This window comes from Capricornis sumatraensis, chromosome 3 (genome assembly GCF_032405125.1).
Source record: "Capricornis sumatraensis isolate serow.1 chromosome 3, serow.2, whole genome shotgun sequence".
Taxonomy (NCBI): Eukaryota; Metazoa; Chordata; class Mammalia; order Artiodactyla; family Bovidae; genus Capricornis; species Capricornis sumatraensis.
The window spans coordinates 176,858,104-176,883,943 of record NC_091071.1 but is presented as its reverse complement, the minus strand read 5'-3'; the positions used below and the strand labels follow the sequence as shown (position 1 = coordinate 176,883,943).

At 46.3% G+C, this 25,840-nt stretch overlaps 1 protein-coding gene across 1 annotated transcript; it reads right to left on the bottom strand.

Moving 5' to 3' along the window:
* Positions 1-4,908: 4,908 nt before the first annotated feature.
* On the bottom strand, positions 4,909-12,188 carry LOC138076385 (group IID secretory phospholipase A2-like). The gene is made up of 4 exons (XM_068968522.1): positions 12,144-12,188; positions 8,628-8,772; positions 6,772-6,878; positions 4,909-5,057 (listed from the first exon to the last, which is right to left on the bottom strand). Exons 1-4 carry the CDS (start codon positions 12,181-12,183, stop codon positions 4,909-4,911), a joined length of 441 nt encoding a protein of 146 aa, XP_068824623.1. The 5' UTR covers positions 12,184-12,188.
* Positions 12,189-25,840: the final 13,652 nt, after the last annotated feature.

The window sequence follows — 25,840 nt, the reverse complement described above, 5'->3', positions numbered from 1 at the left end:
GGCACCTCCTGACCTGGGGAGTTCCTCTTTCAGTGTCCTATCTTTATGCCTTTTCATACTGTTCATGGGGTTCTCAAGGCAAGAATACTGAAGTGGTTTCCCACTTCCTTCTCCAGTGGACCACATTCTGTCAGACCTCTCCACCATGACCCATCCATCTTGGGTGGCCCCACACGGCATGGCTTAGTTTCATTGAGTTAGACAAAGCTGTGGTCCGTGTGATCAGATAGCTAGTTTTCTGTGATATGGTTTCAGTGTGTCTGCCCTCTGATGCCCTGTCATAACACCTACCATCTCACTTGGGTTTCTCTTACCTTGGACGTGGGTTATCTCTTCACAGCTGCTCCAGCAAAGCACAGCAGCTGCTCCTTACCTTGGATGAAGGGTATTTCCTCGTGGCCACCCCTCCTGAACTTGAACGTGGAATAGCTCCTGTCACTCTAGACCATTCAGGTATGACCTCAATCAAATCCCTTATGATGATACAGTGGAAGTGAGAAATAGATTTAAGGGACTAAATCTGATAGACAGAGTGCCTGAGGAACTATGGACGGAGGTTAGTACATTGTACAAGAGACAGGGATCAAGACCATCCCCATGGAAAGGAAATGCAAAAAAAAGCAAAATGACTGCCTGGGGAGGCTGTACAAATAGCTGTGAAAAAAAGAGAAGTGGAAAGCAAAGGAGAAAAGGAAAGATATAAGCATCTGAATGCAGAGTTCCAAAGAATAGCAAGGAGAGATAAGAAAGCCTTCCTCAGAGATCAAGGCAAAGAAATAGAGGAAAAGAACAGAATGGGAAAGACTAGAGATCTCCTCAAGAAAATTAAAGATACCAAGGGAGCTTTTCACGTAAAGATGGGCTCAATAAAGGACAGAAATTGTATAGACCTAAAGTGAAGAAGGCTGAGCGCCAAAGAATTGATGCTTTTGAGCTGTGGTGTTGGAGAAGACTCTTGAGAGTCCCTTGGACAGCAAGGAGATCCAACCAGTCCATCCTAAAGGAGATCGGTCGTGGGTGTCCTTTGGAAGGACTGATGCTAAAGTTGAAACTCCAATACTTTGGGCACCTCATGCAAAGAGTTGACTCATTGGAAAAGACTCTGATGCTGGGAGGGATTGGAGGAAGGAGGAGAAGGGGACGACAGAGGATGAGATGGCTGGATGGCATCACCGACTCGATGGACATGAGTTTGGGTGAACTCCGGTAGTTGGTGATGGACAGGGATACCTGGCGTGCTGCAATTCATGGGGTCGCAAAGAGTCAGACATGACTGAGCAACTGAACTGAACTGAACTGAACAGAAGCAGAAGATATTAAGAGGAGGTGGCAACAATACACAGAAGAACTACACAGAAAAGATCTTCATGACCCAGATAATCACCATGGTGTGATCAGTCACCTAGAGCCAGACATCCTGGAATGTGAAGTCAAGTGGGCCTTAGGAAGCATCACTATGAACAAAGCTAGTGGACATGATGGAATGCCAGGTGAGGTATTTCAAATCCTCAAAGATGAAAGTGCTGCACTCAGTATGCCAGCAAATTTGGAAACCTTGGCAGTGTCCACAGAAATGGAAAGGTCTGTTTTCATTACAACCCCATAGAAAGGCAATGTCAAAGAATGTTCAGACTATCACACAATAGCACTCATTTCACACACTAGCAAAGTAATGCTCAAAATTCTGCAAGCCAGGCTTCAGCAATATGTGAACTGTGAACTTCCAGATGGTCAAGCTGGATTCAGAAAAGGCAGAGGAACCAGCGATCAAATTGCCAACATTCAGTGAATCATTGAAAAAGCAAGAGAGTTCCAGAAAAAAACATCTATTTCTGCTTTATCAACTATGCCAAAGTCTTTGACTCTGTGGATCACAACAAACTGTGGAAATTCTTCAAGAGATGGGAATACCAGACCACCTGACCTGACTCCTGAGAAATCTGTATGCAGGTCAAGGAGCAACAGTTAGAACTGGACATGAAACAACAGACTAGTTCCACATCAGGAAAGGAGTAAGTCAAGGCTGTTTATTGTTGCCCTGCTATTTTAACTTCTATGCAGAGTACATCACGAGAAATGCTGGGCTGGATGAAGCACAAGCTGGAATCAAGATTGCTGGGAGAAATATCAACAACCTTAGATATGCAGATGACACCACCCTTATGGCAAAAAGCAAAGAACTAAAGATCCTCATGATCAAAGTCAAAGAAGGGAGTGAAAAAGCTGGCTTAAAGCTCAACATTCAGAAAACTAAGATCATAGCATCTGGTCCCATGACTTCATGGCAAATAGATGGAGAAACAATGAAAACCCTGACAGACTACTTTTTTTGGCAAAAATCACTGCAGATGGTGACTACAGCCATGAAATTAAGAGACGCTTACTCCTTGGAAGAAAAGTTATGACCAACCTAGAGGGTATATTCAAAAGCAGAGATGTTACTTTGCCAACAAAGTATGGTTTGCAAAGCTATGTCTTTTGACTAGCTAGTCAATGGTATGGTTTTTCCAGTAGTCATGTACGGATGAGAGAGTTGAACTATACAGCAAGCTGAGGGCCAAAGAACTGATGCTTTTGAAGTGGTGTTAGAGAAGACTCTTGAGAGTCCCTTGGACTGCAAGGAAATTCTACCAGTCCATCCTAAAGAAAATAAGTCCTAAATATTCATTAGAAGGACTGCTGCTGAAGTTGAAACTCCAATACTTTGCCACCTGGTGTGAAGAACTGACTCATTGGAAAAGACCCTGATGCTGGGAAAGATTGAAGATGGGAGGAGAAGGGGACGACAGAGGCTGAGATGGTTGGATGGCATCACCGACTCGATGGACATGGGTTTGAGTAAGCTCTTGGAGTTGGTGATGGACAGGGAGGCCTGTGTGCCCCAGTCCATGGGGTTGCAAAGAGCTGGACACTACTGGGTGACTGGACTGAATTGCACAGCTTTTGGGATCTTAGTTCCCCAAACAGGGATCGAACCTGGGCCCTTGGCAGTGAAGGTGCAGAGTTCTAGCCACTGGACTGCCAATAAAGTCCTTGGAATCTGAACCCAGCACCCATAGTTCTTTGCCTCTACTATGTTCTCTGGCATGAGCCACTGAGCTTCACACGGAAGGAAAACCACTCGGTCAGCTCTTTCACAATGTGTGTCACAGACCAGCAGGTGTGGGTGGCTCCAGGTGACCTGGCCATGTAGCTAATCACGTATGAATGACCAGTTGGGACTTCTTGTAAGAATATAGTCACCATCTATCCATTCATCCAATGAAGGCAGACTCCCTGACTGTCAAGCCTGAGATGAGAATTCTTGGGCAAGGGAATGATGTATTGAGGAAGTGCCCTTAGGGGGAAACCAGTAGGAGAAAGAGGGGAACAGGGTAGGCCAGGGCACAGATCAAGACATCTAGCCGGAACCCAGGAGGAGTTCTGGGGCACACCACGTGTGCCTGCATAAGGCGGGGAGAGGGCGATTATGTCCTCCACGGTATCATTCTCCCAACTCACTCGTTCGAGGTGGGCGAGGAGGGGTGGGTGGTGGGCATGGCAGTGCCCAGCAGCCTGGGGGCAATCCTCAAGAGAAGGAGGCCGAAGTGTGCACTTGGCAGCTGACTCCTGGGTTGGGGACCTGGGCCAAGAGGGGATCTGGGTGGGGCCTGAACACCACCTGCCCCCACCTCCATCTCTCCTCTGGGGGCTCCTTTGATTCCAAAGCATTGACTGCGCACCTATCACCTGGGGGAGCAGAGGAAACAGAGATGAGAGTGACGTGGACTCCACCCTCCTGAAGCTCCAGTCTGCTCAGAGTGGTCCAGACAATCACATACCACACAAGTGGGAGCTCGGCAAGGTGAAGACCTGTAAAATGCTGTGGGAGCTTGAGGCTGGGAGTGAGCCCTTGGAACTGGAGAGGAATTGGCCGGGGAAGACTTCTGTAGGAAGCGGCCCTTGGACCCCGAGGAGCCTAGGGTGGGCTTAGCTACCTGGGAGACAGCAGGCCAGTGGAGCATCGCTGCAGAAGTCCAGGTTGAGCACAGGCCTGGCAGTCAGAGAGGAAAGAGTGCCCGGAAGTCCCATGGCCTGCAGACCAGGTGCCTGGAGCCCAGGGAGCTTGGTCTAGTTCTTGCCTCGAAAAGTATTTACTGAACCCCTTCTGAGATCCGGGTCTGCTTTGGACACCAGAGCTGCAATGAGTCCAAGACAGGCATTAGCCAAGTCTGCGAGGGTCCCCAAGGCTCCAAGGGAGAGGGACACAGTGCCAGGCAGTAACAGGTCCCAGACACCCCGCCTGCCACCCCCCGACCCATCCTGGATGGTGCGGGGCCTTGGGGTTGTGGGTTTTATTTTCATTATTTATTTTTAATTGGAGGATAATTGCTTCATGATTTTGCGTTGGTTTCTGCCACACATCAGCATGAATGAGCCATAGGTACACGTGTGTCCTGTGATGACTGGAGGGGTGGGATGGAGTGGGAGGCAGGACTTAGGGCCTTGGGGTTTGAACAAGCAGAGTCCCGTTGACAGAAAGATCCGTATTGCCTTTTACAGAGGCCACTCTGGCAGCTGCTTGGATGGTGTTTCAGGGGCGGGGAGAGCCTGGAGGGGCCTGGTGAGTGGTCATGAAGGAAGATCTGCCCCACCCTGCCCCCAGACCCTGCCACCCATGCCCACTGCTTTGCCCCAAACACACACTCCCCCTGGCAGCTCCCTGGCCTTGGTTTTTCGTAAGATCTCAATCCACCCTCAGAGGAGACAGCCAGGGAGATTCAGAAGGTCCAGGAGGCAAGTGGGAGCTAGGGGCGAGGCCAAGCCCCTTCCTCTTCCCAGGAGTGTTTTAAAGGCACCAGGCTGGGTCGGGGCTGTAGCCAGGGGTCCTGGGCGTCTTCCTCAGAGCTCAAGATGCAGAAGGACAGGCTAGAGGGTATGGCACTTGGGGGTCTCGCCCTCGCATCTGGACAGATAACGCAGGTGATTCTTGTAGGTGTTCAGGTTCCGCTGCAGACAGAAGGCCAACGTCTTGTCACAGGCGCACAGCTGTTGCTCACACCAGCTCCCCTTGGTGGCTGCGAGGGGGTGGAGGAGGGCACTTAAGTGGTCTGCCCCTTCCCGTGGTAGGGTGGGTCGCCCCCCTGGAGGGGAGCCGCTGAAGGCAGCTCAGCCCTTGTCCAGCCTATGGTGCCCTTCCCAGCTCCCTGGACTCTGGCTCTGTGACCTTGGGCAGGGGGTGTGACCTCCCCGTGTGCCATTGCTCCTGCATTCATTCATCTGTTCAGTAAACAGCTGAGCACCTGTCCTTCGACAGTCCCAGGGGGAGAGGAGAACAGAACGGATGCCCGAGTTCACACTCCCCGGGATGGGGGCCAGTGTCAGAGAAGTGTGTGGTCGTTGGTGTTCGGTCGCTCAGTCGTGTCTGACTCTCTGTGACCCATGGATGGCAGTGTGCCAGGCCTCCCTGCCCTTCACAGAAGTGAGTGCAACCGTGCTTACCCAGGAGTCAGGCACGAGGCAGGGGTTCTGAGCTGGTAACCAATGGGACTGACTGAGTGTCAAAAGCCATTTGAGCTGAGATCAGAAGAGTGAGCTGTTGCTCCTACTCTGGAAAGCCAGGGTGGAGGAGAGGGGCCGTTCCTGGCCGAAGGAACAGCATGTGCAAAGACTCTGATGAAAGATGGACAATGGTGCTTCAGTTTCACCATCTGTCAAATGGGGATAAGAAAGCCGGACCTACTGTATAGCATGGGGAACTCTGCTCAGGATTTTGTAATAATCTACAAGGGAAAAGAATATGTATACATATATATTCAGATTAAAATAAGAAGGCAAAACTTTTAGCACATAGTAAGTGGTCAATAAATGTTGGCCATTACAGTTGTTGCCGCTATTCTCAGTTAACAGGGACAGCTGGTGAGCCCATTCACCTTCCAGTCCTGGAACTTGCCACCTTTTTCCATGTGTGGACCCTGGGGCTTGGTGACCTGGGTTACAGCCCAGGCTACTCATTTGTAGCTGTGTAACTCTGAGCAAACAGTTCACTCTAGTTTCAGTTTTCTTGTCAGTAAAATGGAGATCAGGGCTTCCCAGGTGGCTCAGAATTTGCCTGCCAAGCAGGAGACATGGGCTCAAGTCCTGGGTCAGGAAGATCTCCAAGCAAGGAAATGGTAACGCGCTCCAGATTTTTGCCTGGGAAATCCCATGGACAGAGGAGATGGGCAGGTCACACATCATGGGGTTGCAAAGAGTAGGATGTGACTTAGTGACCAGGAACAAGAAGAAAATGATCACCAGGGTGGACCTGCCTCGTGTCTGGGCTGCTCTAAAACTCATGACAATGAAATAATAAACACTAACCTCGGTAGCTGGACTATTTATCAAGCATGCATCTGCAGGGCACCTTATGTCTCCTCTTATTTAAGTTTCTGAATTAACTTTATGCAGGAGAATGCTGTTATCATCCTGAGTTTCCAGACGAGGATCCTGAGGTTCAGAGAAGTTAAGCAAAGTGTTCAAGGTCACACAGCTGGTCAGTGGTGGGTCTGGGATCTAAGCTGAGGTCTGGCATCCTTCCAGATACTAAAGGGGTCAAATTCTCTATGGGACCTCTCCGTCCTCCTGCCCCTATTGCTGCCTCTCCTTCACAGCCCAGATATTGCCACTGGACATATGAGGAAAACAGAGAGGCTGAGCAGCCAGTGCTTTGTCACACAGCATACAAAAGCAATGCATGCGATAACTCCTTTGCTCAGCCTCCTAATCCAACCCTGAGGCCCAGGCACTCACAACACTGGACTTTCCCCCGGAAAAAGGTGTAGTGGTAGTGGTTGAAGATGATGTCACATTTGTCAGATCTGAGGTGACGGTAGCAGCAGTCGTGTTCGTGGCAGCACCTGGCAGGAGAGGACAGGAGGAGGGTGAGTCCTTGGCTGGCTTGAGTCTCAGATTGCCCCTGCCCCAGAGCAGAAACTGTGTGTCCGCCTTGGAAGTCAAGGCCTGCAGGGTCTAGTCTTCTTTCTAGCTAAAAGTTCTCGAGTGCTTCCTGTGTACCAGGTGGTGGTTTAGTCTCTAAGTCGTGTCTGATTCTTGCGACCCCATGGACTGTAGCCTGCCAGGCTCCTCTGTCCATGTGACTCTCCAGGCAAGAATACTGGAGTGGCTTGCCATTTCCTTCTCCAGGGGATCTTCCTGACCCAGGGATCGAACCCAGGTCTCCTGCATTGCAGGCAGATTCTTTGCCGTCTGAGCTATGAAGGAAGATTCCCTCCTGTGTACCAGGAACCTGCTCTACCTAGGAATTCTCTCTTAATCCTTTTGGGCGCTCCAGGATAGAGGTACTAGCATTATCCTCATTTCACAAATGAGGAAACTGAGGCTCTGGGCAGTCAGGCCACTGGCCCAGGATCATACAGCCTGTATGTGGTGGGTGAGGGTGCTGACCTCGGGCCAGGCTGGCTCTCATCCCTCCTCTGGCAGATCCCTGGGTTGCTATGAAAACCAAGTGAGACCATGGCAAAAAGAAGTGGGACTTTGAAAAAAAAAACAATGTTCAATGGCAATGGGAAGTGTTTGTGGCTCTTCTAGCTAGTTTGGGGTGGACAGTGCAAGGCAGACTTCAGAAACTCTGGGGAACCCTCCAGAAGGGCCGGGGGTGGATCAGAGCTCAGCAGAGTCCCTAGCAGGGAAGAACAAGAGACCATTCAGGTAAGAACTAAATCAAATCCCTTATGATTATACAGTGGAGGTGACTAATAGATTCAAGGGATTAGATCTGATAGACAGAGTGCCTTGAAGAACAACTTATGGACTGAGGTTTGGAACATTGTCCAGGAGGTGGTAACCAAAATCATCCCAAAGAAAAAGATACCTAAGAAAGTAAAATAGTTGTCTGAGAATACCTTACAAATAGCTGAGAAAAGAAGAGAAGCAAAAGACAGAAGAGAAAGGGAAAGAGATATCCAAATCAATGCAGAGTTCCAGAGAAGAGCAAGGAGAGATAAGAAAGCCTTCCTCACTGATCAATGCAAAGAAATAGAGGAACACAATAGAATGGGAAGGACTAGAGATCTCGTCAGCAAAACTGGAGCTACCAGGGGGATATTTCATGCACAATAAAGGACAGAAATGGTATAGACCTAACAGCAGTGGAAGAGATTAAGAAGACATGGCAAGAATACACAGAAGAACTACACAAAAAAGGACTTAATAACCTGGATAACCACCATAGTGTGGTCACTCACCAACAGTCAGACATCCTGTTGTGTGAAGTCAAGTAGGCCTTAGGAAGCATTACTAGGAAGAAAGCTATTGGAAGTGATGGAATTCCAGTTGAGCTCTTTCAAATCCTAAAAGATGGTGCTGTAAAAGTGCTACACTCAATAAGCCAGGGAAATTTGGAAAACAGCAGTGGCCATGGGACTGAAAAAGTCAGGTTCCATTCTGATCCCAAAGAAAGGCAATGCCAAAGAATGTTCAAACTACTGTACAACTGTGCTCATTTCACATGCTGGCAAGGTAATGCCCAAACTCCAGGCTAGACTTTAACAGCACATGGTACCAGATGAATAAATGGGTGGAGAGGAAACAGGAGACGAGAGAGGAGTGTCCCTGGGTAGAGGCAGAGCACGGTTGGGAGGAATTACCAGTCTGTGGCATCTCTGGGTTGGCCTTGGCCACCAAATCCGCAGTAGCAGCCGTAGGACGAATAGAAGAAGATGGGGGTCTTCCCTGTCACTTGTTTGACCATCTTGTTCAGGTCCAGCATGTCGCCCTCAGCTGGAGCCACACCTGCCAAGGAGCCCAGCCACAGGGAGAGGACGTGAATCTCAGGGGAGTCCAGTGAGCTGCAGGCCTGGCACCTCTGCTCTGCCTGGGCCAAAACAGTGACCTTGGATAATAAAGTAACCACAACCACTGTGGCTATTGGAAGCATAATGAGAATTGGTAACTGATTACCAAGGATCTTTTCATGTAGAGACCCACTGACTCCTCCCTTTCCATGAGATACTCTGTTTTAAAACAATCTTCTTATTTTGGTTTATTCTCGATGTAGAGAAAAGGTGCCAAGATCATACAAAGAGGTCTCATCCACCTCCCCATTCAGTATCCTCTCATCATGGTGTATGTATGAAAACTAAGAAACCAGTATCGGAACCATAAAGGCTGTTTTTAATCTCCATTTTAGGGATGAGCCCACTGAGCTTCAGTAACTTGCTCCAGGTCATAGTAGCTGGTAACCAGAGGAGCAGGATGCTAACCCAGGGCAGCCTGGCTCTGCTGTCTGTCTCTTGGTTCACATGCTATAGTAGGAAGACACTCCCCCCACCACCCCAGACTCCCACACCAGTCCATAGAGAATCCACACATTAAACAGTATGCGTGGGGGCTTTCCTGGTGGCTCAGTGGCAAAGAATCCGCCCACCAGTGCAGGAGACACAGGTTCAATCCCTGGTCCAGGAAGTTCCTGCGTGCCGAGGAGCAGCTAAGCCCATGCACCACAGCTACCATGCCCAGGAGGCACAACTACAGAGCCCACGTGCAGCAACTACTGAAACCCACACCCCCTAGAACCTTCCCTCCACGACAAGAGAAGCCCCTGTGCTGAGAAGCCCATACACCGCTAACAGAGAGAAACCTCACCCAGCAACGGAGACCCAGCACAGCCGGCAATAAAATAAAATAAATAAAATCATTAAAAAACCCTCTTTAAAAAATATGAATGGCTCTTCTGGAAAGCAGCATGATGTAGAAATCAGTATTTTTCATGAATAATTTTCACTTCAGTCATAATATCTGCTGGTGAGAATTGATCATAAGGGGAATTCACTTTGTTGGGAGAGAGGAATGCATTATATTCAGTTAGGAGAAATAAAATATATTAAGCCAATGAATTCACGGAAGAATTTGGGAGAAAGAGACGAGATGTGAAGGGGACTGGATGTACCTGTGTGCAACCTCAGGGATGACTCAGGAACACAGATGGAGCCCAGAATCGCAGAGAGACTGGGCTGGGGAGGCCCCTTCGGGTGACCCCAGTTGTGGAAGCTCCCCCCCCGACCCTCAAGTAAATGGTGTTATAATGGAAGCTCTACACTCAAATAAAGTGAGTAGTAACCAGGGGAGAGCCCTACACTAGGGAAAGCTGGGTCTGGGATGAACTCATGCAGTGGGCGGGGGTGCCATCAGAAGCAGGGTGCTTGCCTTGTGAAGAAAGGGATAGTTACTCAGTGGTGCCTGACTCTTTGCGATCCCACGGACGGTAGCCTCTCTGGCTCCTCTGTCCATGGGATTCTCCAGGCAAGGATACGGGAGTGGATAGCCATTCTGTTCTCCAGGGGATCTGCCCAACCCAGGGATCGAATCTGGGTCCACTTCAGGCAGATTCGTTACTGTCTGAGCCACCAGGGCTGCAGCTAAATGTCGGCTGGTAGAGGCCGGGACTTGCAGGTAGGTCGTGTCCCCAGTGTGTGGAAGCCCACGCTGCCACTCTTGTTTGCCACGGTGGCTCTAGCTGTACAGATGTTACAGAGAAACCTTAATTGTGACTGTGCTGAGGAATGACCTCAAGCCCCCTGGAACCCCAGATTTGGTGATAAGGCCCTAGAAACAGACCACGGCCAAGAGAGTTAATGTCCACCCAATAGGCCAGCCAAGGATTTGAATTCGGAATCTCACCTTTTTGCTGAACCTCCATCTACTTGTGCACCCCAAGTTTAGACCTTTCTATTTCAGCTTAGAAGTAGACACACAACTTCACACCTGAAGTCTGCAGCTGGTCCTCGCCAAGCAAACAAATTCAGCTTTGATTTGGTGTGCTTTCAGTGGTCTTATTTCTTCCAGTTTTACAGTGAGGTCAACCCAGCCCTGGGGAATCGAGGAGCTCAACTTGTGGTCAAGAGGGCTTCAGGACACTGACTTAGCTTAACAGTCATTCCTGCCTCGGTTTCTTTTTCAATCCTCAGCTGTTGCTGAGGGGGATGGAGCCCCTTCTCCCAAGGGTTAGCGAAGTGGCAGGGACAACATCACCACTAACTCAGGCATGCACTTTGTGTTAAGTTACTGCTCGCTAACTGTTCCTCACCCTTGCTAGGGGTTTTGTACATATTTTCTCATTAGAGCCCTTCTAACAACCCAGTGAAGAGGATGTTATTGTGCCCACTTTACAGATGAGGTATAGACCGGTAGGGGGACTTGGCCACGGTCATAGCACCGGAAGCTGATGGGCCAGCATCTGAATGCAGGCTAATCTGTGTATTTCATCTCTACACCATATTGCCTCTTTGCATCTGAGAGATGAATTTCTGCAGTTGATTGCAGCTTTCCTAATGGTTTTCACTGTAACCCTGGTGGTGTGGTCCTCTCGGGAATTTGGGAGTCCCAAAATAACATAAAGCACGTTAAAAACGAAACGCAAGAGCTTTCTCAGATGACATATTCTGAGATGGATCAACAAGTAAACACTCCGGTTTGCTAGCACCCCGATTTGCAACATTTGATCCGATAAAGATCAGGTGGAAACTTCACCATTTCCCGATGGATAACAGAACCCCCAGGGTCAATGGAGCTGAAAGGGTTCTGAAAAGATGGTGGTTTATCGCTAAGCCATGTTCAACTTCTTGACCCCATGGACTCTAGCCTGCTAGGCTCCGCTGTCCGTGGGATTTCCCAGGCAAGGATACTGGAGTGGATTGCCATTTTCTTCTCCAGGGGAATTTGCCAACCCAGGGATGGAACCTGGGTCTCTTGCACTGCAGGCAGATTCTTTACTGACTGAACCACCAGGAAAGGCCCCTGAAAGTGTGGAGAGGTGTGCATATGTGAGAGATCACTATTATCTGGTCAGAGGGACACAGGAGGGCAGATCCATTTCCGTAGTTTGTGTCCGAAGTACCACAGACGTCAGTTCAGCTGGAGCCCAGTTTGTGAACGTCTAGTTTCCCGCCTCTGCCTGCCACCCAGCTTGGCCGCCCACAGCCCTCTGGCTGAAGCCACTGTTCCAGGGGATTGAGCCACTGACGACTCCTGCAGGGGGCCGAATAGTGGGGGACTGGGGGACCGGGTCAGGGACGATCAGCACAGCAGCTCAGTTTAGGAAAGAGGTACAGGGCACCCCAACCTCCGTCCCCACCTCCCCGGCTGTGGGTGCTGTCCCCACTCACCAGCAAAGACCAGCAGCACGCAGAGCAGGGAGAGGCCCATGACCCCAGCACAGAGCAGTGCAGGCAGCGACTGGAAGGCCCCTTGCGAGCCAGCAGCCCCTTATATCAGATGGCCCTGCCTGCCGACTCACTCCCCCCTCCCAGCTTCAGCCCTGCCGGAGGTCACCCAGGCGCTTTGTGTTTCCTCTTTTCTGGCAATGCGGATTTTTATTATTCCTGTTTTTAATAGCTTTTAAAAATGGTTTTGATTGCATGATTGACATAGAAGATTTGGAGAACTTGAACAACTAGAAGCAATTTAAAATCCTTTGTGAATCCATTCATCACCACTAATTTTTTCAATGAAATGACATATAACTGTGTAAATTTAAGGGGACAATATATTGATTTGATACATTTATATATCATGATCTGAGTGGTAGTGCAGCAATAATTAGCATTTCTATCACGTCATGTAATTACAATTTCTCTTTGTGGTTGGAATAATGAAGATCCAGTCTCTAGGCAAGTTTGGTGATTATAACACAACATTGTTGTTGATATTCACTATACTATCTAGGACTTATTTACTACTTGTTGCAAGTGCGTACACTTATACAATATTTGTCTTAGCTCTCCCCCTCCCGCACTTCCTCGTAACCACCATTCTACTCTCTATTTTAAGATGTTTGTACACACGCACACACACACACACACTCACACACGTATGAACGATGTCTTCTTTACGCATTCATCCTTTGATGGGCAGTTAAGCTGTTCCATCATTACCATCTTGGAGTCAGTGTTATCCCGGTTCTATTACTCTCTGTATGTATCTTTCCACACTTCTCCCTGACCAAATTAGGTAAACACTACAGGTAGTACTTTGTAGTCTGTCTTTTCATTTACTAAAATAACTTGAACATATTTGTATGTTGTTAAACCATCTCCTGCAGAAAATTTTGAAAGGTAGCCTTGTATGCCATTCATGTAAAGAATCCCCTATAGTTGGGCATATGGGTTATTTCCAATATCATACTATTCTAGACCACACAGCCAGACAGTGAAAGAAGTCTCTGAGATGAAACCTCGTCCCTGCCCAGGATTGTTTCTACAGGGTGTGCTCCTGAAGCGGGCTTGCCGAGTCAAAGCACGCATACAACTTGAAGGCAACTGACATGTGTTGCCAACTTGCCCTGCAGAAGGTCCTCCCCAGTTTAAGGCAGGACTCCTAATGAGGCGAATGGCCTGGACCCAGCCCAGCTAGGGTGGAGGTGCTGATGGCAAGACGTGCTTGGCATTACAAATGGATAGTCTGCTACAACGCTCTACCAGTAACCTTCTGAGGTTTGCTGGAGAGCCCACGAGAGCAGAACCTGGGCTTCTTCGGTGCCTGTCAGACGGCTGTTCAAGAGCATAGAGCACAGGCTGACCTCTTTGCTGCCAGCTGACGGGTCTACACAAAAGAAGCCAAGTCACTGCTGGGCGATCTCCCTCTCCCTCTTCTCTGTCTCTTTAAAATCTAATTTTCCTTTATTCCTAGACTCAATCATTAACTGATCATCTCATAATGGAAAGCCATCTGCACGCAGAATACTGAGCAGCACACACGTGAAATCTCTCCGGCAACTCCTGGGTGCCTCCCCTAGGCGTGCTCTGTAGGCACATGCTCCTTACCTCTTTGCTGTTACCAATGTGGGACCTTCCTGTGCACTCTTCTAGGTCTGTGGTTACCCTTCTGAGCCCCAGCTTCCCCCTGATTCATCTCAATTGGGCAAAAGCAAAAGTAGCCAGGACTTCTGCTGATTCCAGAGGTCTTTGCCCTAGTGGGAGAGAAGACTTGATAGATGCTGCCAAAAGTCTTCAAAATCTGCTGTCCCAGACATCCCCAGAGGTCCCAGGGCACAGTTCAAAGGGAACGCATTCACACTCTAGCTTCTTCTGCTACCAGCTTGGGACCCTGGGCAAATCACTTGACCTCAAGAGCCTTGCTTTCCTCATTTGCAGAACGTGGACAATGTGTAGGCAACCGGCCCTCTCTCCTCTGATGGCCGTGGGGTTTAGAGGCCACATACACACAACACTCTGCACGCAACACACCCGCAGTAGAATGCCATTATGGTGACCACCACACCAGTTATGTAGCATCACAGGGAGACGAAGAGGCTGGGAGGTGGGACCCAAACCCAGGCTGCCTCCCTGGTGTTCCAGCTGCTGCACCCAGAGAAAGCTGCTCAGCTCCACCTCTTCCATTTTCTCACGCGTGAAACAGGGTGGTGAGAGTGTTACGGAACCAAACTTGAGTCCGCTTGCCCAGAAAAGCCAGTCTGCTGACTTCCGGTCACAGTGAAGTAAAGAGCATCGTTGACTGCAGGGCACCAAGCAAGCAGTCCAGACACCTAATGCTCAGTTCAGTTCAGTTCAGTCGCTCAGTCGTGTCCGACTGTTTCTCAAAAGGCCTGAAGTCCCATGGTGGCTTTCAGGGAAAGGCTTTAAAGACAGGATGAGGGGGAGGGGTTTGGGGGTGTGTGGTCAGCCTGTGGGCATTCTTCTGATTGGTTGGTGGTAAGAGAATTAAGGGATCAATATCGTCAACCTTCTGGTTCGAATCGTCTGGAGTCTATGTGCTTGTGACAGCTTACATACGGTTAACTCCTTCCACATGGTGGAGTCTGTGAAGCAGTTCATATGACTGGCTCAGAACAGCCTTAAAAGAGGAACTAAATGTCCTCGAGTTTGTTCAATGGCTAAACTATTATCATTTTTGTCTTGCTTGACTGTTTCCTTTTGGCTTTGCATTTTTCTCACTTTTCTGATTAAATGTACTCTTTGGCACTTGGGGAAGATCTAGGAGGTTAAAGTTTTTTATAGTGAGAGGCAGGTGGAAGGCTCAAGTGGGGGCAGGTCTGTCCTGGGAAAGCACCATAGGGTCCAGCTTGGTTACCATAGCACCTGCTTCATAGACTTGTGGGAATTAAATGAGGCGATATGGGGACAGAGCTCAGTCAGTAGCCAGAAACCAACCAATGTGAGCTACTCCCACCACCGTCATCTTCATCTGCACCTTCACTGCTTAAAATGAACAGAATAAATAGCTATCCTTTTGTTTTACATTGTCTAATCTGCATTAATCCTCTCCACTCTGTCATCTCAGTGTACTTGTTCTCTCTAGAAATTTGATCTAGTTTTTTTTTTTTTTTTTAATATCTTCTATGTTTCTAATTGGCTTCCTTGGTGGCTCAGACAGTAAAGAGCCTGCCTGCAGTGCAGGAGACCCAGTTAAATCCCTGGATCAGGAAGATCCCGTGGAGAAGGAAATGGCAACCCACTCTGGTATTCTTACCTGGAAAATCCCATGGACAGAGGAGCCTGGCAGGCTACAGTCCAAGGGGTCGCAAAGAGTCAGACATGATTGAGCTACTTCCCTTTCTTTTTCTATGTTTCTAATTAACAGGCTCAAGTCTCCTGTATTTTCTTAAATATCTAGAATATAGGTGTAAGACTATCATAATATGTTTATCTACTAATCCTATCATTTTGGTTCCTGAGTCTGTTTCTATGGATTTTTTTTTCATTATGACTTTTCGGTCACCATTGCTCATCATTATAGGAAACACTCTGGGGACTTCCCTGACGGTCCAGTGGTCAGGACTCTGAGCTTCCACTGCAGGGGGTGCTGGTTTGATCCCTGTTTGGGGAACTAAGGTCCCCCATGCTATGTGGCCAAAGAAAAGAAGAGAAAAGACTATGATAATAATAAATCTTTGTCCATTTTAAAAGGGAATTTTCTTTAAAATAAATTTCCAGAAGTGAAATTGCTGAATCAGGATAGAAAGTTTCTTAGAGTTCTTCCTTTTTCTGAAATTGGTTGAAATTTAGAAACTCCCTAGCTTTTGGCTCCATCAGCAGCATATAATAGATGGAACTGATCATTTCCTGAGCCTTTCCAGCAAATCTGAGTTTTCACTTCCTTGGAAACAGTGGGGATACACTTGGTGATACTGTTTGCCCATGATTCATCGAGATCTCCAGGTGGAGGATGGGAGGAAGCTGGAGAGGGCTTAGACCCTGAAGTGCAAATTCTATGGAGAATAGTTACCATCGGCTGGGGCCCAGCAAGGTTAGGAACCTGCCCAGAGTCACACAGCAGCAGGTGAGTGGCAGAATTTGGGTCAGAATACAGGTCAGCCAGAGCTGCCCCTGCTACATGCTGGGCACTGTTCTAAGTGGTTCACACAGAGTAAGTGCAAAGAGGCACTGCCCGAATCCCCATGATACAGAGGAGTCATTGTACCCAGGGGCTACTTTCTTAGCCAGCACAGATGGAGGTGGAAATGAGAAGAGCTGGCCAAGCTTGGAGCCTGCTGCCCCCAACCTCACTGCAGAGAAGGTGAACCCCCGTCTCCTAAGAGACACCCCCTTTCAGCCAGTGACCAGAGTCCTTCTCTTGACTCATGTGCTAAGTCGCTTCAGTTGTGTCCAACTCCTTGCACCCCTATGGACTGTAGCCTGCCAGGCTCCTCTGTCATCCCTTCCCATAAAGTCGCATTTACTGAAATGGCCCCACTGCCTGGATTCCATCTGAGATGAAACCTGCCAGAGGCGGCTAGATGCAGCTCAGAATTACTATTATTAATGTGGAAGGCCTGTAGGGGAAGAGCAAATTGAAAGAAGCTGGGCTTACCAAGAGATGCTCACACTGAGCAAAGAAAAGCAGAGAAAGTCAGTGCTATATGACATCACTTATATGTGGAATCTTTAAAAAAATGATATGAATGAATTCATTTACAAAATCAAAACAGATTCATAGACTAAGGGGAAAGATGGGGGAGGGATAAATTAGGAGTTCAGGATTAACAAACACACTACTGTATATAAAATAATCAACAAGGACTTACTGTACAGCACAGGGAATTCTACTCAATATTGTCTGATAACCTATGTGAGAAAAGAATCTGATAGATAACAGATATATGCATGTGTAGAACTGAGTCTCTTTGCTGCATCTCTGAAACTAACACAACATGATAAATCAACTACACTCCATACAATGTAAAAATTAAATAAAAAATATAAAGAGAAAAATGGGTTAAAAAATATGTATACCTATGGCTGATTCCTGTTGAAATTTGACAGAAAACAATGAAATTCTGTAAGCAATTATCCTTCATTAAAAATATAAATTAAAAAAATAGAGAAAGAAGCTGGGCTTTCTTGGGGTCTTCTGTGCTTCATCTCTGATACGCTCTGCCAAGTGAAGAGGACGGAGAGATTTGAAATCCCTTTGTGGGAGAGTGACCCACTTTTCTGCAGCTGCACCAAAGCAGAAGTAAAGCAAATGGATTAAATGACCAGAAACCACTCAAATGTCTGTCTGCTGCAGAATGGTAAACTGTGTGGTTATACCACACCAACAAACCACAGCTATACATAGTGACACAGAAAAACCTCACAAACATTATGCTGAACACAAAAGAGCACGGATTGTAAGAGAGATTTATATGAGCTTCCAAACAGACAAGCTAATCTGCGCTTTTATTTTTTTAATATAAATTTATTTATTTTAATTGAAGGCTAATTACTTTACAATATTGTATTAGTTTTGTCATACATCAACATGAATCTGCCACAGGTGTACACATGTTCCCCATCCTGAACCACCTTCCTATCCCCCTCCCCATACCATCCCTCTGGGGCGTCCCAGTGCACCAGCCCCGAGCATCCTGTATCCTGCATCGAACCTGGACTGGCAATTCATTTCACATATGACAATATACACGTTTCAACCCCATTCTCCCAAATCATCCCACCCTCACCCTCTCCCACAGAGTCCAAAAGACAGTTCTATACATCTGTGTCTCTTCTGCTGTCTCACATACAGGGTTATTGTTACCATCTTCCTAAATTCCATATATATGCGTTAGTATACTGTATTGGTGTTTTTCTTTCTGGCTTACTTCACTCTGTATAATAGGCTCATTAGAACTGATTCAAATGTACTCTTTTTAATGGCTGAGTAATACTCCATTGTGTATATGTACCACAGCTTTCTTATCCATTCGTCTGCTGATGGACACCTAGGTTGCTTCCATGTCCTGTCTATTATAAACAGCTGCAATGAACATTGGGGTACACGTGTCTCTTTCAATTCTGGTTTCCTTGGTGTGTATGCCCAGCAGTGGGATTTCTGGGTCATATGGCAGTTCTCTTTCCAGTTTTTTAAGGAATCTCCACACTGTTCTCCATAATGGCTGTACTAGTTTGCATTCCCACCAACAGTGTAAGAGGGTTCCCTTTTCTCCACACCCTCTCCAGCATTTGTTGCTTGTAGACTTTGGCAGAGCAGCCATTCTGACTGGTGTAAAACGGTACTTCTTGTGGTTTTGATTAGCATTTCTCTGATAATGAGTGATGTTGGGCATCTTTTCATGTGTTTGTTAGCCATCTGTATGTCTTCTTTGGAGAAATGTCTGTTTGGTTCTTTGGCCCATTTTTTGATTAGGTCGTTTATTTTTCTGGAATTGAGCTGCATAAGTTGCTTGTATATTTTTGAGATTTATTCTTTGTCAGTTGCTTCATTTGCTATTTTTTTTCTCCCATTCTGAAGGCTTTCTTTTCATCTTGCTTTTAGTTTCCTTTGTTGTGCAGAAGTAGGTCCCATTTGTTTATTTTTGCTTTTATTTCCAATATTCTGGGAGGTGGGTCATAGAGGATCCTGCTGTGATTTATGTCGGAGAATGTTTTGCCTATGTTCTCCTTTAGGAGTTTTATAGTTTCTGGTCTTACGTTTAGATCTTTAATCCATTTGAGTTTATTTTTGTGTGTGGTGTTAGAAGGTGTTCTAGTTTCATTCTTTCACAAGTGGTTGACTAGTTTTCCCAGAACCACTTGTTAAAGAGATTGTCTTTTCTCCATTGTATAATCTTGCCTCCTTTGTCGAAGATAAGGTGTCCATAGGTGCGTGGGTTAATCTCTGGGCTTTCTATTTTGTTCCATTGATCTATATTTCTGTCTTTGTGCCAGTACCATACTGTCTTGATGACTGTGGCTTTGTAGTAGAGCCTGAAGACAGGCAGGTTGATTCCTCCAGTTCCATTCTTCTTTCTCAAGATTTAATCTGTGCTTTTAGAAGTCAGGACAGTGGCTACCCATTGAAGGGCATGGTGACTGGTGGGGTTACTAAGAGGGCTTCAGTGATGCTACCGATGGTCCTTCTCTTCTGGTATTGGTGACGTTGGTGTGTTCATATTCTGAAAATTCTTCCAGCTGTTCAGTTTCAATTTGTATATTCTCGTGTATCTTTTATAAATCCAGGAATTTGAGTAGTAACAATGATAATAAAGATCATGAGAGTAAAAGCAAATGGACTCAAACTTTGGTAGGAAGCACTTGAGATATCCTTCTAGATGATCAGATATCTTTATAGGTGACCCAGCATGCTTCCAGGTCATCCAATATCCTTCTAAATGGTCCAGTGTCCTTCTGTGTGTGTGTGTGCGTGTGTGTGTGTGCGCACGCGCTAGATCACTTCAGTCATGTCTGAGTCTTTGCGACCCCATGGACTGTAGCCTGCCAGGCTCCTCTGTTCATGGGATTTTCTAGACAAAACTACCAGAGTGGGTTACCATGTCCTTCAGCAGGGGATCCAACCCTGAACCAAGGATAGAGCCCACGACCCCTGTTTCTCCTACGTCATCCAATGTGTTTGTAGATGGTAAGATATCCTACTAAATTATGAACAACAACTGAAGCTGTGCAGTGAAAACAAACTTCTACACTGACACCAGGCAAATCCGGCTTCAAATTCTAGCTTGCTTATGGCATTAATTGCATTACTTCGTCTCTCTGAACCTTAAGTTTCCCATCTGAAACTGGGACCAACATGCACTCTTTGAGGCTTGTTGTCATGATTACAAGTAGAATGGTTGGCACACAGTTGATAGTACATGCATGGCACCTGGTGACCCCTCTCCCCAGGAGAAAAGAGTTTAAAGTTCTGAGCTCCCCTTACACCTCAAGCCCAGAGACTCTTGCTTCTAAATGATAGAGTTGGTCATAGACCAGGGAATTTCCACTTTGACCTCTCAGACAAATGGCCACAGAATGTGATTTCAGAATCACTCAAAACTCCCCAGGAGAAAGGAATTTAAAGTTCTGAGCTCCACTTACACCTCAGGCCCAGAGACGCTTGCTTCTAAATGACAGAGTTGGTCATAGACCAGGGAATTTCCACTTTGTCCTCTCAGACAAATGGCCACAGAATGTGATTTTAGAATCACTCAAAACTCCCTGGGAGAAAGGAGTTTAAAGTTCTGAGCTCCACTTACACCTCAGGCCCAGAGGCGCTTGCTTCTAAATGACAGAGTTGGTCATAGACCAGGGAATTTCCACTTTGACCTCTCAGACAAGTGGCCACAGAATGTAATTTAAGAATCACTCAGAACCCGCATCCCCAGCAACTTCAACATTGTCATTGCTTGAAGGTTCTTCTTGTTTTCAGACTTGGCCTGAGTCCCTGTGACCTTCCTCAAGGTCACATTACCCTGGGAAGCAGCAGAGCCTGGGTGTTCAGAAGGAGGCTTGGGGGTTAAATAGCCCAGATGTGGATCCTGACCTCCATTTGTGTTTTCTCATCTGTTATATGGGGTGAAGGAACATGAGACCACCCAGCTATTGGAGTTCTTGTGAGATTTCTGAGATATGGGGCTTGTACCTAGACAGCATATTAAAAAGCAGAGACATTACTTTGTCAACAGAGGTCTGTCTAGTCAAGGCTATGATTTTCCTAGTAGTCGTGTATGCATGTGAGAGCTGGGCTATAAAGAAAGCTGAGCACCAAAGAATTGATGCTTTTGAACTGTGGTGTTGGAGAAGACTCTTGAGAGTCCCTTGGACTGCAAGGAGATCCAACCAGACCATCCTAAAGGAGATCCATCCTGGGTGTTCATTGGAAGGACTGATGTTGAAGCTGAAACTCCAATATTTTGGCTACCTGATATGAAGAACTGAGTCATTTGAAAAGACCCTGATGCTGGGAAAGATTGAGGGCAGGAGGAGAAGAGGACGACAGAGGATGAGATGACTGGATGGCATCACCGACTCAATGGACATGGGTTTGGGTGGACTCCGGGATTTGGTGATGGACAGGGAGGCCTGGCGTGCTGTGGTTCATGGGTTCACAAACAGTCGGACATGACTGAGTGACTGAACTGAACTGAACTGAACACAGTAAGTGTTCAGTAATGATAGTTGATGTTGCTGTTATTATTACTATATTGTGGGAGGCAAAGACCACATGTCCAAGAAATCCCAGAGGAACCCAGCAAACAATTGATTCAGCGGGCATAAGGGTTTGTTTGTGCCCTCCAAGAGTCTGTTTCCCAGTCCTGTGTAAGTTCTGGCAGCTCTATGGCGGGGTTAAGGATAACCTCCTCCAAGAGGGTTTATGTCTAACCCAGGTCTGCTGCACCAAGAGCCCCTACCCCTGCGGCAGGCCACTGCTGACCCATATCTCCACTGGAGACACCCAAACTCTCAAAATCAGGTCTGGTTCAGTCTCTGTGGGGTCCCCTAGTGTGTGCAAGGTATTGCTTGAGCCCTCTGAGTGTTTCTGGAAGGTATGGGGTTTGATCTTAAATGTGCTTTCACCCATCCACCATCTTGCTGGGGCTTCTCCTTTCCTTTGGACATGGGGTGTCTTTTTTGGTGGGATCCAGCAGTCTCTTGTTGATGACTGTTCCACAGCAAGTTGTAGTTTTGTAGTTCTCACAAGAGAAGATGAGCACACATCCTTCTACTCCACCATCTTGATCAAGAAGAGACAGAGCTAAAGCAAAAACAACACCCAGCTGTGGATGTGATTGGTGATGGAAGTAACGTCCGATTGATGTAAAGAACAATATTGCATAGGAACCTGGAATGTTAGGTCCATAAATCAAAGTAAATTGGAAGTGGTCAAACGGGAGATGGCAAGAGTGAACACCAACATGTTAGGAATCAGTGAACTAAAATGGACTGGAATGGGTGAATTTAACTCAGATGACCATTATATCTACTACTGTGGGCAAGAATCCATTAGAAGAAATGGAGTAGCCATCATAGTCAATAAGAGAGTCTGAAATGCAGTACTTGGGTGCAATCTCAAAAATGACAGAATGATCTCTGTTCATTTCCAAGGCAAACCATTCAATATCATGGTAATCCAAGTCTATGACCCAACCGGTAATGCTGAAGAAGCTGAAACTGAATGGTTCTATGAAGACCTACAGAACCTTCTAGAATTAACACCAAAAAAAGATGTCCTTTTCATTATAGGAGACTGGAATGCAAAAGTAGGAAGTCAAAAGATACCTGGAGTAACAGGCAAATTTGGCCTTGGAGTACAAAATGAAGCTGGTCAAAGGCTAAGAGTATTTTGCCAAGAGAATGCACTGTTCATAGCAAACACCCTCTTCCAACAATACAAGAAAAGACTCTACACATGGACATCACCAGATGCTCAATACTGAAATCAGATTGATTATATTCTTTGTAGTTGAAGAGAAGAAGAAGAAGGAGAAGTTCTATAGGAGAAGTTCTATACAGTCAGCAAAAACAAGACTGGGAGTTGACTGTGGCTCATATCATGAACTCCTTATTGCTAGATTCAGACTTATATTGAAGAAAGTAGGGAAAACCACTAGACCATTCAGATATGAACTAAAGCAAATGCCTTACAATTATATAGTGGAAGTGAGAAATAGATTCAAGGGATTATATCTGATAGACAGAGCGCCTGAAGAACTATGGACAGAGGTTTGTGACATTGTGCAAAGAATAGCAAGGAGAGATAAGAAAGCCTTCCTCAGCGATCAATTCATAGCAATAGAGGAAGTTAATAGATAATAGAATGGGAAAGACTAGAGATCTCTTCAAGAAAATTAAGGATACCAGGGGGCTTTTCATGTAAAATGGGCACATTAAAGGACAGAAATTCTATAGACCTAACAGAAGCAGAAGATATTAAGAGGAGGTGGCAACAATACACAGAAGAACTGTACAAAAAAGATCTTCATGGCCCAGATAATCACAATAGTGTGATCACTCACCTAGAGCCAGACATCCTGGAATGTGAAGTCAAGCGGGCCTTAGGAAGCATCACTTTGAACAAAGCTAGTGGAAGTGATGAAATTCCAGTTGAGCTATTTCAGATCCTAAAAGATGATGCTGTGAAAGTGCTGCACTCAATATGCCAGCAAATTTGGAAAACTCAGCAGTGGCCACAGGACTAGAAAAGTTCTGTTTTCATTCCAACCCCAAAGAAAGGCAATGCCAAAGAATGTTCGAACTACCATACAATTGCTATCATTACACACGCTAGCAAAGTAATGCTCAAAATTCTGCAAGCCAGGCTTCAACAGTACATGAACCATGAACTTCCAGATGGTCAAGCTGGATTTAGAAAAGGCAGAGGAACCAGACATCAAATGGTACAATTCAGTGGATCATTGAAAAAGCAAGCAAGTTCCAGAAAAACATCTACTTCTGCTTTATTGACTTTGCCAAAGCCTTTGACTGTGTGGATCACAACAAACTGTGGAAATTCTTCAAGAGATGGGAATACCAGACCACCTTACCTGAATCCTGAGATCTGTATGCAGGTCAAGAAGCAACAGTTAGAACTGGACATGGAACAACAGACTGGTTTCATATCAGGAAAAGAGTTTGTCAAGGCTGTATATTGTCACCCTGCTTATTTAACTTCTATGCAGAGTACATCATGAGAAATGCCAGGCTGGATGAAGCACAAGCTGGAATCAAGATTGCTGGGAGAAATATCAATAACCTCAGATATGCAGATGACAACACCCTTATGGCAGAAAGCGAAGAGGAGCTAAAAAGCCTCTTGATGAAAGTGAAAGAGGAGAGTGAAAAAGTTGGCTTAAAGCTCAACATTCAGAAAACAAAGATCATGGCATCCGGTCCCATCACTTCATGGGAAATAGATGGGGAAACAGTAGAAAGTGTCAGACTTTATTTTTTGGAGCTCCAAAATCACTGCAGATGGTGACTGCAGCCATGAAATTAAAAGACAGTTACTCCTTGGAAAAAAAGTTATGACCAACCTAGATAGCATATTTAAAAGCAGAGACATTACTTTGCCGACTAAGGTCCGTTTAGTCAAGGCTATGGTTTTTCCTGTGGTCATGTATGGATATGAGAGTTGGACTGTGAAGAAGGCTGAGTGCCAAAGAATTGATGCTTTTGAACTGTGGTGTTGGAGAAGACTCTTGAGAGTCCCTTGGATTGCAAGGAGATCCAACCAGTCCATTCTGAAGATCAGCCCTGGGATTTCTTTGGAAGGAATGATGCTAAAGCTGAAACTCCAGTACTTTGGCCACCTCATGTGAAGAGTTGACTCATTGGAAAAGACTCTGATGCTGGGAGGGATTGGGGGCAGGAGGAGAAGGGGACGACAGAGGATGAGATGGCTGGATGGCATCACTGACTTGATGGACATGAATCTGAGTGAATTCCAGAAGTTGGTGATGGACAGGGAGGCCTGGAGTGCTGCGATTCATGGGGTTGCAAAGAGGTGGACACGACTGAGCAACTGAACTAAACTGAACTGAAAGAGCCTCTTGCCGAAAGTGAAAGAGGAGAGTGAAAAAGTTGGCTTAAAGCTCAACATTCAGAAAACTAAGACCATGGTGTCTGGTCCCATCACTTCATGGCAAATAGATGTGGAAACAATGGAGACTGTGACAGACTATTTTGGGGGGTTCCAAAATCACTGCAGATGGTGACTGCAGCCATGAAATTAAAAGACGCTTACTCCTTGGAAGAACCGTTATGACCAACTTAGACAACATACTAAAAAGCAGAGATGTTACTTTACCAACAAGTATGGTTGGCAAAGCTATGTTTTTTGACTATCTAGTCAAAGCTGTAGTCTTTCAGTAGTCATGTATGCAATGTGAGTGTTGGACTATAAGGAAAGCTGAGCGCCGAAAAATTGATGCCTTTGAACTGTGATGTTGGAGAAGACTCTTGAGAGTCCCTTGGACAGCAAGGAGATCCAACCAGTCAATCCTAAAGGAAGTCAATCCTGAATATTCATTGGAATGATGGATGCTGAAACTGAAACTCCAATACTTTGGCCACCTGATTCAAGGAACTGACTCATTTGAATAGACTCTGATGCTGGGAAAGACTGGTCAGGAGGAGAAGGGGATGACAGAGGATGAGATAGTTGGATGGCATCACCAACATGATGGAAACGCATTTGAACAAGCACTGGGAGTCAGTGATGGACAGGGAATCCTGGCATCCTGCAGTGCATGGGATCACAGAGTCAGACATGACTGACTGAACTGAACTGAACTGAATTGAAATAGTAATTATATATGTGTGTATCTATATATTAATAAAACATTTTTGTTTCAAATATAGAGGGAACATGTGTTTCTTAATTTTTTGTTTCTTTTAAAGGCAAGTTTGCTCATGGTCTTTGCTTTAGTTGTGTCTGACTCTTTGCAACCCTGTAGACTGTAGCCCACCAGTCTCCTGTCCATGGGATTTTCCTGGCTAGAATACTGGAGTGGGTTTCCATGCCTTCTCCAGGGGATCTTCCCAACCCAGATACTGAACCCACGTGTCCTGCATTGCAGGTGGATTCTTTACTGTGGAGCCACTGGGAAAGCCTCAAATTCAACTTTCTAAAGTACAATTTACATGAA